General features: G+C 42.2%; 1 protein-coding gene across 1 annotated transcript in view; it reads right to left on the reverse strand.

The window, feature by feature from the left end:
* Nucleotides 1-424: 424 nt before the first annotated feature.
* Nucleotides 425-18,473, reverse strand: part of spire1b (spire-type actin nucleation factor 1b) — a 35,466-nt gene continuing 17,417 nt past the window's right edge. Inside the window, exons 5-17 of the mRNA XM_085802875.1 lie at nt 14,582-14,656; nt 14,158-14,322; nt 13,769-13,855; nt 13,095-13,224; nt 9,736-9,786; nt 8,603-8,766; nt 8,406-8,499; nt 8,073-8,215; nt 4,487-4,624; nt 4,275-4,345; nt 4,149-4,176; nt 3,477-3,817; nt 425-2,713 (exon numbers count right to left, since the gene is read on the reverse strand). Coding sequence (XP_085659001.1) covers nt 2,458-2,713; nt 3,477-3,817; nt 4,149-4,176; nt 4,275-4,345; nt 4,487-4,624; nt 8,073-8,215; nt 8,406-8,499; nt 8,603-8,766; nt 9,736-9,786; nt 13,095-13,224; nt 13,769-13,855; nt 14,158-14,322; nt 14,582-14,656 — 1,743 coding nt within the window. The 3' untranslated portion in view covers nt 425-2,457. The remainder of the gene's footprint in view (nt 2,714-3,476; nt 3,818-4,148; nt 4,177-4,274; nt 4,346-4,486; nt 4,625-8,072; nt 8,216-8,405; nt 8,500-8,602; nt 8,767-9,735; nt 9,787-13,094; nt 13,225-13,768; nt 13,856-14,157; nt 14,323-14,581; nt 14,657-18,473) is intronic.

Here is an 18,473-nt window from a genome sequence, read left to right on the forward strand (position 1 = left end):
AGAGGCTAGAAGTTATAGTTAATTAGAAATAAAATACCATGGCATATCTGATCGAAATTCAGTATATACACAAGCTTTTTCAGGTAGTACATAAACCCGCAAGGGACGTTTTCTTTATTCTCTAACACCTGCTGGTGTTTCATGTAGGAAGATAAAGTATGAGCCTTTTTAAATTTCTGTACATAAGTGCCATTCGTGGGTTGAACTCTTACTTTATTTTCTGTTATTTTGGGGAAAATGTGACACATAATGCTCACTGATGATTCACAGCAGACACTTCCCACAAAATATGTGGGGAATATTTTATAAAGACTAACTCCTGAGTCAGATTCACTCTGTATCTAGCAACATCCAAATGCTTCTGTGGGATAAATCATTTTTGCATTTTTTTTATAAAAGACAACAGCAATAGAAAGAAACTGGACAGGTATCTCGATACTGTTTATTGTTGTAGTCATTATTTGTTGCAAACTCTGCAGGGAGTTACAGCTTGTAGGTAATACAGACTGAAGGTACAAGCTACACTGTAGTACATGCATGATGCCGTCAGTCACACTGTGAGGTTTTTTTTCTGTGGACTCCTCCCTGAAACACACAGTCCTGGGATAGTTTCCCTCTCCGAGATATCATCGAAGCAACACACAAATGACCTACAAACAAACCATTGGAAACAAAGTATGTACAGTAACAGTAGATGACTGTTCAACATGATTGTGACCATAAAAGGCATTTTTTAAGGCAGAAATATCTTAGGAGGGAGATGAGGAATGTGATGAAGAACTTTAAAAAAAAAAGAAAAAAAAAGAAAGAGACTCAGGCACATGAGCCACTGAATGATGACGGGAAACCATGAAGCATGAAATTAAGACGTGCTGTGTGTGTTACATTTATGCTTTCACTGCTTGCACTGAGACAAGATTTCTTCGTTTTAATGGAAACAAAATGAAATGGGTTTAACTTTAACATGTCAGGAATCTAGGAGGAATCGAATACCACATAACTATCAACATAAACAACAAAAAAGTAGACATTTCATTTAAGTTATAAAAAGGCAAGTCTGAAATATCCAACACATGGAACTGCAGGTACTACGGTAATGTGTTTCTGTGCACATCTGACATGAAAAATGGAAATGGTTAGACAATGTGCTTTAAACTTTTCTCAATCATCTTGGGATAGTACAACATCTTTTTTTTAAAAAAAGAAACAAATCTTTTGTGCTTCTTTTGTCACTGGTTGGCAACAGGTGATGTCATGTACCTGTGCCAATCTCGATTTAGCAACATAAAGTTGATGACAGTTTCAAGGTTGTTTGCTTATAGGGGCCCTCGACCTTTACACATACAGCTATGGGGGAGCACTACTCATATGTTTGACCTGAAATAAAGACATGTCACCAGTGTCTCTGGATAGAGACTAAATATCTCAATCAATTAGTTTTGGACATTTCTACAATTCACATCAAATATTCACATCATCACCTCATGTCACCAGGCCACATCTGATCAAACCACATCCACATACTGACAGGATTAGAGTGAGTAGGTTAGATACACCTTTAATGAAAGACACTAATGTTTTCTCTTGAGCATTGCTTATATAGGCTTATATTATTATTTTATAGAAAAATGCATTTTATTTGAAATGATCTTTTCAGGGGCTTTGATAAGATGGGCACCAGTGGGACGGCTTAGAGATGAGAAGGAAGTAATTATTTGGCACTAAATCTGCAATAAACACAGATTATGTTTTTTAACTGTGTTGCAAAAAACAAAAACATATGAGGAAACAAAGACTTCTGCTCTGATTCCTCAAGAACACCAGTACGATTAGTTAGCAAAATAAAAATAACTTTTTATCGAACAATCATTTACTGTACACACACATATGTAAAAAAACAAAAAACCTTTAGTTTAATATTCCAGTTTCTGTTGTAAACCGAGCGTCACCATTCAGTTTACCGCGTCATCTCTCTGCAGCTCGCGTGTCTCCTGCAGCGCAGTGCCTGAGGAAGTCAAACACACATCAGTCCTTCGTCTTCTCTTGTGCTTATTATTGATTTTGAATGTGAGTTGAGGTGGACCATGCTTTTTTTTGCCTGCAGAGAGAGAGAGGGAGGGGGGGGGGGTTGTAGGGCCAGTCCACTTTGAGGGACTTTGTTCTTGTCTCTTTAAGTCAAAAGTCTGTGGCCAGAGATTAAAGGACCATCTATGATACCATAAAAAAAGAAAAGGAGGAGCTGTACACGATGATCAGGACACAGCAACAAAACCACACAGTCCACAACCGCCACGTCGGCCGCTCTGACAGCTTTATCCAACTGAAGTATACATGTACAGTAAAGATCATATCCAGTGAGTTTTTCTTTTTGTGCAATTGGAGCTGAAAGCAGCCAGAGGGAGAGAGAGAGAGAGAGAGAGAAAAGAGAGAGACAGATAGAGAGAGAGAGAGGGACTTTCAGATCTCGTTGATTGTTCGTTCAGAGGGCCGGTAGTCCTCCCTTCCCTTGGGGGAGGACAGGTAGAAGGACTGGGTCTTGCGTTTTAAGCGAGCCCTCTTGGTGGCCAGTGACAGGCTGTGCTTGCTGGAGGCAATAATGTCAGAGATGAACTTCTTACAGTCCACACACACCTCCATGCTCGCCCAGTCCTCTGTCAGCTCTGGGGGAAGCTCCAGTTCCTCGTGAGACTTCAAAGAGCCGTGTTTGGAAAACCTAAACACAACAGAGACAGGAGTGGAAATGGATACATGCACAGTCAGAAAAGACTATTGGTTATTATTTTGTATCTTGGCCTTTTCTTCTCAAACCATCCAGTGAGTGGTCATGGGCAACATACATATTGTTACCGAATGCGATCCCTAACCCTTTGTTGCATGTCGTTCCTTCTCACTACCTGACGTCCTATTAGAACAAAAATGTATGTATTTTTCATTGTGGAAAATTATTTACTACAGGAAAGGTGTAGGGTGTTTTTTGTGCTTAGCATGAATATTATCCATAAATAATTGCCTATTTTTAGACATTTTAAGTTTTCCTATTTGAAATGCCTGAGAGTAACCTGGGTCTGATTCTTTTCTGGCTGGTGAGTCTGGACAGGATATTAATAAGCACCTATTCTGGTAATAGTATTTCTTATCCACTAGAGGTCAGTGACAGAGTATTGATAATCCACTGGATGAGGAGGATAAATACTGTAGCCACCCAAATAGCTGCAGTGCTGGCTGAGGGCCTTCACCTTGTACCTGTGTCTTTAGTGGTTTTTGCTCGGTTATATGTGAAGTATAGGGAATTGCAGCACTTTGAGAATATGCTCTGTGTAATCTATAGGTTTTATGTCTTGAGGGTCACTATACAAATAATCTGGACCAGTGATAATAATGACAACAGCAACTTGATTCTGTCCAGATCAGACACATACAGTGTTGTATGTGGTGATAAGTCTTAATAACTGAGTAAGTGTATTTATAGCTCTTACTTAGACATGGTCTTCTGGATGCCGTGGCGCTGTGGGCTACTGGAGGATTTGTCAGATTTAGTAGAAGTAGCTGCTGCTGCTGTTGTTGTTGCTGCTGCTGCTGCTGCTGCTGCTGCTGCTGCTGCGGCAGCTTTTCCAGCTCCTTTAGATGCTCCTGTTGGTGCTACTTTCAAAGGAAGGGGTGCCACGGCCCCTCCCTCTGCTGACGGGCCGGGCCCTGCAGCCACAGAGAGTCCTTGTCCTACGGCAGCCATGGCCGTTATCCTCTCCCTGGGGAGGGTGTTTGTTGAGCCAATGGAGTAGATGGGCAAACTGGAGTAAGGTTTGGATGGCAGCCGCATCTGTTAGAGGGGAAGGGTATGAATATAAATAAGACGACGTAGAATAATTAAAGCGAAACAATAATGAGACAAACTACCCTTTATCATGAACCCTCCTCTTTTCAATTCATTTCTAAAAGAGGCTTTTAGACCCTTCTGATTCTGTAATATAAGCTATTAAATATGAGTCCTGGAAAAATATCTTTTTTCTTTATTATTTTTTTTCATAGTGCCTCTATTTTTGGTCTGGACTCTGGACAGAGCCAGGAGCAAGTGTGAGTGTTGCATCTTTATCTTAGAGTGAAACAAGAGCTCTCAGAGAAAACATAAAGCTTTTGGATGTCGTACGCACCTTTTTGCAACACTGTGCACACACAGGCCTGCAAGGGAAAACAGAAAGGATGATGAAGGGATGCTTCAATGACAACGTATGTACTTTTCTTGATAATATAAATAATAAAAATCAAAATGTTTTTACTTTTTGCAAAACTGGCAGATGTAGGACCAGGTGAAGAAGGAAAACCTTTTGCTTCGACAGCAAAAGCAAAGCTACAAGAAAAACAGAGATGAAGAAAATATTAGAATAAATACTTTGGTCAAATCACTAAAAATCTATTTTATTTCGTCACATTTTCGCTACTATAAGTGATTGCAGGTCACTGTATCCACTTGTTGTGTCACACAGGTTACCTTTCCTTTCTTCATGGCGTTGTAGATGTCTTTGTACTGCTGAAACTTCTCCAGCTCTGCCTTCACCAGCACCTGTCTGATGTGCATCACCTCCTCCACTGTCAGGGACAAGCACTCCACAGGGAAACAGAACTCCTCCTGCAAACACATACACACACACACACACACACACAAATAGTGAGCCGCTCTGGCAACGCTGAATTCAACACAGTGTTATCATTCAGGCCACAAGCAGCTGTCCCTCTGCACCTTTCAGAGCAGCCTGTGTGGATCCAGGATGTATTGGAGCCATAGAAAATGTCTAATTGTTCACTGAAGACAAAGCTGGACTAAGATTCAGAGACGGGCTGTGATGTGCAAACAGCTGGTGTGATGGGAAGACATGTTTTCAGAAGCCTCGCAGGGAAACACAAACTGGAAACTGACTCTCTTGTAGAACCCCTTATTGGTATTTTTTATGAATTCAGATTCAGCCTCAGATTCATTCATCATTTTTCCAAATGCTGAATATACAAATGAAATGAACTGTCATGGCTTGGATGTTGAAGAGGTCCAGCTTGATTTCTTCTCTTAAAGCTTTGACAAAAAGTATTTAAATCTACTGAATATGACTGGATTCATCAGAGAAAAAACAGTTTGGCTGTGCTGTGGTGTTTTTTTTATCTGGTGTGTGTCTGCTGCTGATGTTCCTGCTCAGCTCTCACAGGTAAACTGTTACTATAAACACAGATGTGGGCGACCTCATCAGACAGTACAGCTGTACACTCCACCAGCGCTGAACAGTCTTTGAACACGACCACAGCATCTGTGCACAGTCCTCCGTGTAATGGTTGGTTTAGAAAAACACTGCTGGTTTCATGTCTGATCACACAGACCAAGATATTTGTTTGGTTTCATATTTCCTTCTCTATATTTTCACTACTATTCAAAAATAATCATTGTTGCATCTTTGCTATTTCAAACTTGCTGTGCTGCAATGTGAGGAGTTGTTTTCATGTGCTCATTCTTTTTTTGTTCAGTTCACTGAGCACATTATATTTACATTGTAAGAAAAGTATGAAAGCTACTATACAGTATACTATTTGTCTGCTGCTCATGGTTTCCTGTAAAAAGCCTTTTTTAATAGTCACACATCATGAGCCACCGACTGACTGCTATTGTCCAAGGTGATGCACTGTAGTCCGTGCTCATCTCATGACTCCTGACAGCTACAGTACACTGCTTTGTTTGTGAACCAGAGGCAAGATGTGGAAGAGGCATCAGACATTTTTATAAATGTGGTCAACAAAGATCCTAAATAGTGTTTTTATATATGTAAACCATAGGTCTTAGGCTCTGTACTGGTCTGAGGAATGAGGATGTAAGTTGCAAATCAAGAACTGCAATGATACCTTTGTTCCTCATTTCTATTTCCTTTCATTTACTGTCACCCCAATAGGGCACTGGATGAAAACTGATCTTAAAGGTCCCATATATATTTCCATCTGTTCTTATATAATAGAACACCTTTAAGCTCTATTTCAATATTATATTGTAAATATCAAACCACAAATGCACATAACCTTTATTCAGAAATAGAGCTTTAAAACCAGCCGTCAGGACTTCCTGTAACTTTGTGATGTCACAACAAAACAGTCTCCACCCTCAGCCTGACCAAGCTCCACCCACCTGAACCCACTGTCCAACCTCACAGGATCCTTTGGAGTCTTTATCTGAAATCTGATATTTATTTTATCAGAAAACAGTCAGCCACTTAGAAGTAAGCCTCAGAGCCTCCTCCCTTCTGATTGGCTGACACCGACCTGTTTTTTTGTTTTTTGTTAATAGAGCTCCAAAGAGAGACCTGATAAAGAAGATGTTAAACTACGCTGAGATGGTAATATATCTTCTTATGGATCAACACCAATCAAACACAGAAAAACAGTCAAATATGGGACCTTTAAAAAAATAAAAAATCCAGTTTGGTGATTCAAATCAAGAAAAATCAGATGATAAAATCTGACATTTATCTAATTTACTAACAAATTATTTGTTTTATACTAGAACAGATTCGATATAATTTAGCTGTGGCTACTGCGCTTGTGTTAAGATGTTACCCAAAGCATTGAGGTGAATGATATTTGATCACAGCTCAGTCTGTACTCAGTCTACCATGGCAGCAGCCTGCTCTACTGTAGGCGAATGGTCTCTAGTGAAGCAGGAAGCATTAGGAGAGGATGGGCAGCTACGGTTATGATTGCCGGGACGGACTGACTGAGGGCCGACTGGCAAACCTTGGCTGACTGTCTTCCACTGACGTAAACGCTCCAGCACAGAGCAAAAACTGCCTTCACCAACCCCAACGCAAACGCCTCGATAGGGTGGGAGCTCCGCAAAGGGTGGAGAGTGGAGGGAGGAGGGCGGAGGAAGAGGAGGAGGAAGGGGATCCAGGGACGAAATGAGGCTACAGTCCCAACCTGAGTGAGAGAGGGTTAAGGTGTGTGGAGAGAGGGGACCCTGAAGTTTGAGTTGGACACAGACAAAGTGAACATACACAGTGGATTTGTACAGCACTTTGGTCAACTGAGGTTGTTTTAAATGTGCTTTATAAATAAATTGTGACTTGACTTGGATTTGGTGATAGAGAGAGGACAGGGATATAAACCATGTCACACAAACAGAAGGCTCAGAGAGACGACAGTGTGTGTGTTTAGTTTCAATCCGTCCCTCCTGGTCCTGAGCCTGATGTTCCTCTTATCTTCCCATCCTCCATCTCTCCTTCTGTTTCTCTTTCTTATTGAGTTACTGGTGGACACAATCACTGTGACCAGGCCGTGGTTAAAACCTTCCCAGGCTTCGGTCTCTTAAAGGACAGTTCCAGGCAAATTCAACCTGGGGCTATATTTTCCTAATATTTTAGGTCTAAAAGAATGAATCTGAAGATTTTCGACGTCAGGTGGCTATTCAAAGATTCAAGAAAGCCGACATGTTTGTAAACGGAGCTGTAATACAAAATATTGTGAAGTCTCGCACGATCTCGGATAGTCTCGTGGAAGAGTCAAGTTGACAGCCAACTATGTTTACATGTCGTCTGAAGCTCCCGTTTAATTTATCAACTCGGATGCACAACGGTTTTGTAGCAGTAAGCGTAAGCCTGCCAAAATCTTTATTCTAGCAGAGACGTTCTAGCTGTAAACATACTGAGCATGTCAACTTGACTCTCGCGCGAGACTTCGTGGGACTTTGTATTACCGCTCCGTTTACAAACATGTCGTCTTTCTTGAAGTAAACAAACCCATTGTATGGTTTGTATAGCCACCTGACGTTGTCTGTGAAAGAAATTTACGGTTTTGTGGGATGTAAAACGCCCAAACAGCCTAAGATCTGTCCGCTCTCATTATACGCTGCTGTGGTGATGCGGGGACAGACAGAACTACTGCATAACAGGAGGCATTAAAGAGAAAATCTTCCTTATTTTAGACCTAAAATATTAGGAAACTATAGCCCCAGGTTGAATTTGCCTGGAATTGTCCTTTAAAGGCAGTCGGTGCTTCAATAAACTGGTTTATGGGGACACATGACGAAAAGGAAAAGACGTGTGACTCACCAGAGATTTGGAGTTCTGTTTGGACGGCGGCAGAAACTGACGGACGTTGGTCGGGGTCTCCTTCTCGATGGAGTGTCTCCTCTGGGGGGTCTTACGCCTCTCTGGCTGAGGTGTAGAGGAGATGGGCAGGAAGTTTGGAGGGGCTGGTGTTCACAGACAGAAGGAAAGACATGTATGAGAGGCAAAAAGAGGAAAAGGGATTTTAAACAGCGCCGAGAGACAACATGCTGCAGAGGCTGTGAGATTCAAACTAATCGATCACTGTCAGCATGGGGGTTTTGTTGAGGGGGCGACCGAGCTGTGACAGGTATGGGGAAATAAATCCTCACTCACTTTTCTTCCCCATTGCCGACTCTGGGGATGTGTCATCCATCAAAGACGTCGCCACACTGGAGCTGCTGGCTGACTTGCGCCCAACAAACTCATCCTGAATACGTGGAACACACAAAGCACCATCATCATTTGCTCTGCACATGCCAGACGCTATTTTCTAAAATATCGCGCACACACACACACAAACTCATACTGACATCGGAGTCGGAGCTGTCCAGCTCGGCGAGGCTGGGCGCCTTCAGGAGCCTTTTCCTCTGGGGTGCAGAATGACATCCGGGGGGGTCCAGTTTGGGAGATAAGTTGCCGTTGGTTAGAGACAGAGAGCTGGACGTCCTCCTGCCCATGTACGGACTAAACTCATCTGTACAGAGCCACAGAAGGAAACCGTTATTGAGAGATAGGAAGCAAACACACCTGAGATGAATCTCAATTCCTCTTATGATCCCTTGCATCCTTAGTTTGTCTTCAAATTTTACTTGATTGTCCTGTTTTCACCCCAAAAATGGGAAAACAGGTTCCTTTTTGAGAAAGTAATGTATGAATGCGAGGCAAGATGAAAAGATGCAATGAATCCTGGTAGAGAAGACCGAGGTTTGAGACCCATCCCAAGAGAAAATAGGGCAGGAAGGGCAAGTTAAGTCGGTCTTGTGGGAGGGGGGTTGGGGCAAAGGAGCAGGCCGGTGTTACACACAGAGCATGGATGCTTCTTTGATGAAATATTTAGTCTCTGAGCTCCTAAAATAAGATTCTCTCTCCTGCTGTATTATTTGGGGATTTTAAAAATCCTTGAAACCAAATTCTCCCATTCACAAACAAGGACACAGACAGAGGAGTCGTGATAACCAACCAGCTACCGAGCTGTCTCACTCTAATTGTGATTTCTAAGGGCAAAAATTGAAGAAAGAAAAAATGAACTTAAAAAAATAGGGTTTAAAGGGAGGGGAGGAAGGAGGGAGGGAGGTAAGGGGGAGAGAAAGAGGTGAGGGAAGGGGAGACAAGCAAGTGCTGCAAAGGGCAGATAAAGAGCCAGGGCTGATGGGATCTCCTGGGTCCTCTCAGGGCCTTTCATCAACCACATGAGCTCATCATCTGCTCCTGAACTACACCCATCTCTCTCATCTACCACGTCGGATCCCTAAAGACAAACAAACCAGCCGTTACCAGCTGGGCCTGTCTGCTCTGTCTGCACCTCAGCTATTGTATAGACCTGAGCAATTCAAATATTCACATAGAGGAGATATTAGTTAACAGCCAGCGAGGCAGACAGACAGGGGCCACTGGGTTAAAGGTGAACAAGGCCCTCTGAACCACAGCGTTGCTCATACTTTACCTAGTCCTGTACGGAACAAATCCTGAGGCATACTGCGAGTTTTGCCAAAACCTAAAAGGGGACAGCTCCTTCATTAGGATAACTATAAAAGCATTTGTCCTCTGCGTTAGATCCCAATGATCTGTGATGATCATATTATATTATTTTGTAATTCAGTCTTCATGTTTTGGTAGAAAAGTTAAAAAGAACAGTTTGATATTTGAGGAAATATGATGACTGTTGTTTTTCTGTATCCAGTATGAAGCTGGAGCCAGGAGGTGATCAACCAGAGGAGATAAACTCCTGACTCTATCTGGATATTTAACCACAAGAGTGGTGGGTTTCTGTCTATCGTCTAATCTCAAACCCCAAATATCAAACTATTCCTATAAAGATTGATGACATGTTTCACTTTGGGGGATGAAAAACTCAAACAACCATCAAGCAACAAAATGAAACCCTGGAAAAATCATCATACAACATCTCCAGGAGTTGTACAGCAACAGCACTTTAGTCTTGTGCAATGAGATTCTCCTTGAAGTCGTATTTTTTCTTCTTACAAGACAGGAAGCTTTAATCATGGTCATTAAAAGTGTGTGTGGGTATGTACACACTCCCCATAAAACACACAGGAGCGCAGGAGAGTCAAACTGCGCCCTGTGATGTTTTATAGAGGGGAGACTGTACATACACACACACACACATACACATACACATCCACATACACTGAAACACATTATTGGGCAGCATGAATGAGTGAGCATGAGGTGATAAAGCTTGTGGTGGTGTGATGGGAGACACTGGCTGCAGCAAGGAGGGACCACGGAGCGAAGTATAATCCTGACTTCCTCCACTGCTGTGAAACACACGACGCTGCACATTCATCCTTCTGCACAGTGATTAAAATCTGCAAAAGGCCCACAAAGGACCATTTTTGTCTAAAGCTGATGACACTTGAAGACACAGAGTTGAGATTCACATCGCTGCGGCCGTGTGTTTGAGGGATGGTGCACTTAGTCAAGGTGACATCATGTTTTGCAGAGCGTTTTAGAGATCGGCAGCCTGCAACTACCAGGAGCAGTCTCTCAGGAGTCGTATAACACTGAGTATTAGTTTGACAGCAGCTGGGGATGAGAGTGACTATATGAGCTGTTGAGTCAACACTTCTACACTTCAATCGCTCAGTATGTTGTCATTGTCAACACCAAAATGACGTCCTCTAGAGAGAGCGAAAGAGAGAGATATCTTCTTTCAAAGAATTACACATAAGCATAAACTGTACTCAGCAGGAATTGAACTACAGAAAAAGAATCAGAAATGAATATAAAACACAGATGGATAATATTATATAATTTAAACCACCACTGCCCATTAATTCAGTCTCTAAACACTGGCTTGGATCCATATCCCCCAGAGCAGTGAAGCCCTTTAAAAATCCCAATCCGCCTGTGAGGCAGTGTGATGTGTTTCAATCAGCCAGAGACGAGTTTAATCTCCTCCTTTAGGACGGACAGATGCTAATGGGAAGTTAGGATCGCCTCCTCTGACAAAAGATCTGGACAGAGGTTAGAATAAATGCAATAAATCTGGCTCATTTTACTAAACAATGGCTGTCAGCTCTGTGTCTTGTTATTTTGTAGAATTAAAATAATGGAGAGTGACTCTTAGAGGACATCGATAGTGATGCAGTTCTGTTACATTTAAGTAAAAAAAAATAAAAATAAATCAATGTTAACTCCTGCACAGTGATGCAATTGCAATTTTAAAGGGGAACTATGCAAGTCTGGTCGCCACCGGACTTTCCACTGTTTTGCTAACCCTCCTCTCGGCCGTGTGCATTTGTTTACAACGAAGCTGGCGAGAAATCAATCAATAGAGCAGTGGATAACATTATATATCATATACAATGTTCTGACGTGTATATTTGTGTAGTTTAATCTGTCATAAACAAGAGATGACGTGCGTTTGTGTCGCAGTGCACAGAGACGAGAGCTGGGTGTTGATCTTGCAAAGTTGGTTTTCAGCCAAGAGACGCTATGTGGAAGGCAGAGAGCCTCCTGTAACAAGTTACATGTCATTTATTAAACCATCACAATTACTCCAAAGCTGTTTAATTAAGGTAAAAATGAAGCATGGTTAAGATAAAAATCCTGCGTAGTTCCTCTTTAATGTAAGTGATGTAAATATGGGAATCGTCCACATGGACAGTCATCAAAAAAAAAGTCTGCCTTTATCAGATACTTCATGATTCATTTAATATATCTTCTATACTTTTATTCCCCAACTTTGGGGTTGTAATGCTCTTACTTGTCAATGAATAACCTTGAGCAAGATAAAAACAACTACGTAAGTTAGTGAAATTCCCTGTAAAAAATAATGAGGATATCACATCAGCAGCCTCAGTGTGTGTCCAATGTGTCAATCAACACTTTATCAATGTCCTCCAGCTGACCTGTGTCTCCCATCACCACATCATGTTTCACCTCCACAGATCACGGCCAACCATCACCAACCACTGAAGCATGACATGAAATCTGTGTGTACTGATATGTAAGTGTGTGCGTGTGTGTGTGTGTGTGTGTGTGTGTGTGTGTGAGCTGTGAGAGCAGATGAGCAGCCACAACAAGGAGGAGAAAGCGAATAATTCATTTAAAAAAAAGCCAGGTAAGCAGCGAGGAAAACTTTACCTGACGCGTCAAAACTGAAAGACATGCTAAGTGGCCGAATTACTGCAACGAGAAACAGTCATGGCATCGGACAGTTATTACTGTGATTAGCAGGTAAATTAAGGCAGGACTTGAAAAAACATATAAAGGAGGTTATTTTCTTGCAGCGGTGTAACATGCTGATGTTTCAGATCACTGACATCTGGGAGATAATAGGATTTCAAATCAACCACAGCCAGTGGTTTAAGTATCATTAGTATTGGTGTTAGTAGAATTGCAGACACTTAGCATTATTACTCATGTACAGCTTCCACTATATTGCAAACAATATAGTAAAAAACAAAACAATAAAAAGGCATTAGTAGCAACACAAATGTGAAAAGTTAGCAGCTTAAGCTACAACAGCAAAGAGCAGAGGCACAAATAAGAGTGTAGTAAATCATAAAATAATAAAATAATAAATAAATAATGAAGCTACAACATGTTTCTAATCTGATTTTGGGTGATCTGCACATGATGCTCAGCAGTTTGGAGGATCAGCTGCTTCATACTTCAGCTTTAAAAAAAAGTACATCTCAGAGTGAAGTATGGTTTCATGTGCAAGAGGGTGTGAAATTGTGTATATGTGTGTGTGTGTGTGCAGCAAATGTGTAAGAATAACAAGAGCACTGATAAAGAAGAAGGAACATGGGAGAGAGAGAAAGTTTTGCTTACCCAGTCTCCCTCTGCGGACTTGGTCAGGAGACACCGGCCGAAGTTTCCTCTCCGCTTTGATTTCCTCCAGGATCCGCTCATGCAGAGTCGGAGGAGGCTGAGTCTGCGGCTTCAGCTTACGAGCCGACACCTATAGCAGAGACGACGATGATGATGATGGGTGAAAAGACTCGTAATGACAGAGAGTAATTAACATGGAAAAACAACAACTGGCACAGACGAACAGAGAGCCAGCAGGCCTCTTCCTCAACACCTCCTCACCTCCGACAGTGACCTGCTGAGGCAGCACCGGCACAATCTGATGATGTTACATTCATATCAACAGAGAAGTGATGAACGCAGCGTTTCACTGAACTACAACAGTTCTGTTTTACCAACAGGCTATGCTCTTTTATGAAAAACAATGAAAAAGACATTTAACATAACTTAGAAAAGTGTCTGTATGACATAATTAATCTAAACACAAATAAAATGTCCCACATTTGGTCAAAATTCTCAAAAATAGCCAAAATATTGGGGTTTAATCGTTTTCTTTTTTGGTCTAAAATGTCAAAAGTATATTGGAATATTTTGCGTGAAATATATTGTGATCCATTTTAACCAACCAAGGTTTTCAATGGACATAGATTATGTCTGATGTAATGTTTAAATCAACAGCCTTTAGTTGCACTCACAGGGTTGAGAGGAGGTCTGGACCTGATGAACTCCAGGATGACCTCATGAGCGCTCTTCTTTAACCTGGGTGGGATGTCTCCATTCACCTGGAACAACAGGGCAGAGAATAAAACAGGAGAGCATGAGCCATAAAAGGAACAAATGACTTGATTCCTCAATAACCTTGCAATCACTGATGTAGCAACCATCCACACAGATACTCAACAATGATATACAACAGTTTAAGGCAGCATTTCATTATCTTACTAATTTGTTTTGGCTCTGGACATTATCATTCATATCACCAAATGATTAAAAACAAAGCATCAGTCTTGAAAATACAAAGCAACAGTGTTGTTTTCAGACTGGAACAAAAGTGCAGCGTGTGACTTTCATTTCAGACTCTCACCATGACTTTACGCAGTTTGTATCGTTTGGACCTGATGTCGTCCATGAGCATCTCATAGGGGGTGAGCTGGAACTCGATCGGCAGAGGGTTGTACTGACGCTCCTGCACCTTCTTCAGCTTGACTCCTTCGCGCAGGTCCCTCATCACCTGGACCCAGAATCGAGCCTGACGGAGGAGGCAGAGGGCACCATGGGAAAATATCACAACCCTTTGAATATGAACGCATTTGGACAAGAGCAATCGTCTGTGTTCTGACCTCTCTGTACACAGCTCGTTGTGCAAACATGCAGTTATGAAGACTTTTTTTAATTTTTTATCTGAGGCTGTGATTTGTTCCCCTCTGGACTTTAGGTTGCTTAGACTTTGATAAAGAGAAATGATGAGTTATAGCTGGTGGTCAGAGGTCAGGAGTCCTATTGCTTACCCAGTCAGCGTTCTGCAGCTCGTTCAGGTCTCGGCTGGGGTCCTCTGATGATGACGCCTCCATTTTACGCAGGTTCTGGTGGAAACAGACACAAATAGTTTGGATATAGAAGAAAAAGAAATCAAAACAGAGATGTCAAGATAAGATGTCAGGAAAGAAAAGAGGCCAAATAGAAAGTCAAATGTGTTTCTGCAGTTCAGATTGTCACGTTGTCACCCTCACACTCTTGTAAGATGCTTTTTCTAGATCTACTGTGATTACGTCCTATTAGCAGCTGTAAACATGCCAACACTCTGTCACCAAACATCTACATCTACTGCACCACAGAGGTTAAGTGGTGTTTTATTAATAAGCACCTCAGCCTCAAAAAGGTGCAGCATGTTCCTGACCAAGTTCTCCTGTGACTACATGTCAGCCGCAGTCAACGGTAAACCCAGCTGCTCCACTGTGACACCTGTGTGCACCTGCACAACCTGAGGCCATTATAGTGTTGTGCAGCAGTGTCGGCCCGAGTGACAGCCCATCTGTGGAGAAACAAGGAGCCAAGCAGCGTTTCTCTGCTGCTTCTGCTGCTCATAGAGTCACAGTGGAGATGGAGAAGTGAACAATGTGTGAGGGAGCGTTTAAAATCAGCAGACAAGAAAAGAAAAGTTCCCTCTGTCTTAATATCTGTGATGCTGCTTTCACGTCACTGCTGTTCGATAAGACGGTCATGGGAGTCTGACCAGCTGACCTCAAAGTTACGACCTCTGCTCACCGGGGGAAATCACAATCCAACATCATCCTGTCAGAGAGCAGCTGCTGTCACTGGACAATGCATCGGTTACATAATGTCTCAATCTAATGTCTCAATCTGTCATAATCTCACAACATAATGCATTTTGCTGCATCATAGCCTTGTGTGCCTACAGTGTAATACAGTACAGTAAGTCCATTTACACAAGGAAAACGCTGAACTGCTTAATGGTTTATACAGTTACTGGCCGTTATAATTAAAATACTGCTAATGCAGAAGGTGAAGAGTGTAAAGAGAGATGAGTTCATCCTCTGCTTTTAAACACACATTGGTATGAGCGGCGTGACTCCACATCTCATCAAAGCCGCGTATTTCCATTTCAAAAGGCTGATGGAGAAGTGCTCTCTGCATTTTGATTAAAACGGCTCCTGTGTGGACAAAACCAACAGTCACACTGCTACAGGTCCTCCTGAATAATTAGGGCAATTACCAGCGGCCTCGGTAACTCTGCTCTCATTGTTATTTGTTTTTTCAGCTCAGCAGAGCATATCCAAGAGTGAGCCTGAGTGGTTTCTGTGAATCAACAATAATTCAGCGTCTCCTCTTCTCTCCAGCAGCCGGAGGGACAGAGTTAACTCTGTGGCTGCAAGTGGTGGACGGACAAAGGTGGACTGTGTGTCATATAGACTAGGAGGAGGGTGGGAGGTGGGAGGGCTGGTTATTGCCTTTTCTTAATCCTGAGTGTCTCACACACTTTATATACAGGTATATAGAGTAATGTATATAAATGGATGGAGAGGCAAAATAACACAACACACACCAACACATCCTGCTCTCACTCATGAGTGCATCCATGCATTCATGAATATGCAATCAAAGAAACAGTGACACACACACACACACACTGAACTGAAATGACCTTGCCTCACACTCACCACTTCCCATGAGGCTTGACAACAGCTTACTCTTTCATATGTGCTAATTTATGACACTGAGGCGAGGTCATATGTGCTTTATGCATTTAGCATTTATATATTAATGTTATTGCATTTTAACCTGTCTAATCACAGAGTCTACACAAAAGTTGTGAAGGAGATGCTAACAGCCAGAAGCTAATATACTCACATGGAAAGTGTCATGCTAAGCAGATTAAATATTTAGCACGTTAATTATCTTAGCAAAACTGAACTGTTACTCAAGTCAAGTGACTACAAATCATCTTGTAGAGGCTGCAAACATCTGCATATAGTGTCATGCCAATCCAACATCTGACTTGACAGGAATAAGATGCAATAGGTGGGTAATAATAATAATCATTATATGGTTTTTGCTTCATGAGGATCTTAAATGATCTTTTATCTTCATTTACCTGCTGGTAGATTGTTCACAAGTTACCTCATTTTAAATTCTTGTAGTAAAATAACAAAAGAAATGTGTACGTCTGCTTGCTATATAAATAACAAACTGTGATGTTGACGACTTCTTTTTTCTCTGTGGGTAAACTAAGAGGCTGCAGTTCCCATATTTCCTCCTTTTAAAGCTTCTTCTTCCTCAGCCCTCTCCTCCCTGCAGTCAGAGCCCTCTCTCTCTCTCCTCACTGTTTTCTAGCAGGGAGTTATGTAACCAGCCCAATCCCCTTTATTCATTCAGATGCATTACGCACACTAAAAGGGCAGCAGCAGTAGTGCATAGCAGGAAGGAACCCTGAGGTGAGAGACACACAGAGACAGACAGACACACACACACACACACACACTCCTCATGGGAAATGTTCCAACCCACAGCTGAGCTCCAAAATGTTTCTGGGGGAAAACAAATCGGAGAATGAAAGATGATGGAAAAACTAGACAGTCTGTCTGACAACAACAGGACGCGTCTTTGTGTTCAGACAAACAGACTCGATGTGAAAAGTCTACAATGCATCTGTGACGAAAGAATCCACCATCAGGTTATACTCATTTTCTCCGGTCGCTTTACAAATCTTTCCATCAAATGGAAAAACAATGATTATGACTGAGTTCAAACTGTTTAAACAATCACAGTCTTTATTCTGCGCTGTCGGCAAATGAGGCCTGAAAGTGGTTTTGTGCAGCGTCTCCACAGATCACTGAGGAAAATCACCTGCTTCGCCCCTTTGTTGAATATTATGCACACATGATCCATAACAGACAGCATGCCATCAAAGCAGCGAGGGGGCATTAATCCTCGGTGGTATGCGGGCCGGGGGCAAGTTGGAAACAGACTCATGACTATATTTTTTCACCGTGCTCGTCTGAATCACCTCAGAGAGCCTGAACTCAGTGGATCTGGCAGAGTGAGAGTCAGCACGTCTCCAGATATTGTCACATCTGTCTGTCATACACAACAAACACGTCACTCCCTCTCCACAGAGGCCTAGAGTTCAACCTGTCAGCCAGTCAGGGTGTTACAGCTCAGCTGCTTTGAAACTCTACAACACTTGGCAGGTTTGTATCAAAACTGCTGATGATGGTATTTTGACCTGATGCTCACAATTGACCGTATTCACAGCGTCGCCATCTTTCCTTACGTCATCACTCGCGGTGGGTAAACAAACCGTATAACTGCTGCGTCCCTGGCTGCAAGCCGTACAAACGTCGGGAGTCTGATGAACTGCTTTCCTTTCATCGCTTCCCAGTTGATACAGATTTAAGGAAGGCATGGGCTGTTAACGTCCGAAGGGATGTCGGGCCATAATTCAAAGTAAAACGCCTTTTGGGTTAAACTACAGTACTTTGAATTAAGTTAGCCGGCATTAGCTGCAACTGCTAATGTTAACGGTAACGTTATGTGACGCCGTTGAATATTCCCACCCGATTGACGACGTAAGCAAAGATGGTGACGCTGTGAATATGGCTAATTGTCAAGTTTTACCACCTCCGTGTCCAAAAACGGGGAAGATAAAGGACATGCACCTGTCGTTAACCTTTCACTTTCATTCACAATTCTCTTGTTTCTTCTTTCTCTCACCCCAGTCCTCTTAATCCGCTGACTTCAGGTGTTTGGCGACCAATCAGATCTCGCCACTTTCTGAAACAATTTAGCCAATCTAGTTGTTTCTGTCATACTTTGAAACTTGTTCTCCCCTCTCCTGCTGTCAGCTGCCACTTCTGTACATTTGCTTTGACCTCCAGTCTT

The sequence above is a fragment of the Trachurus japonicus genome, chromosome 16 (genome assembly GCF_045865225.1).
Source record: "Trachurus japonicus isolate A0001 chromosome 16, Traja_1.0".
Lineage (NCBI taxonomy): Eukaryota > Metazoa > Chordata > Actinopteri > Carangiformes > Carangidae > Trachurus > Trachurus japonicus.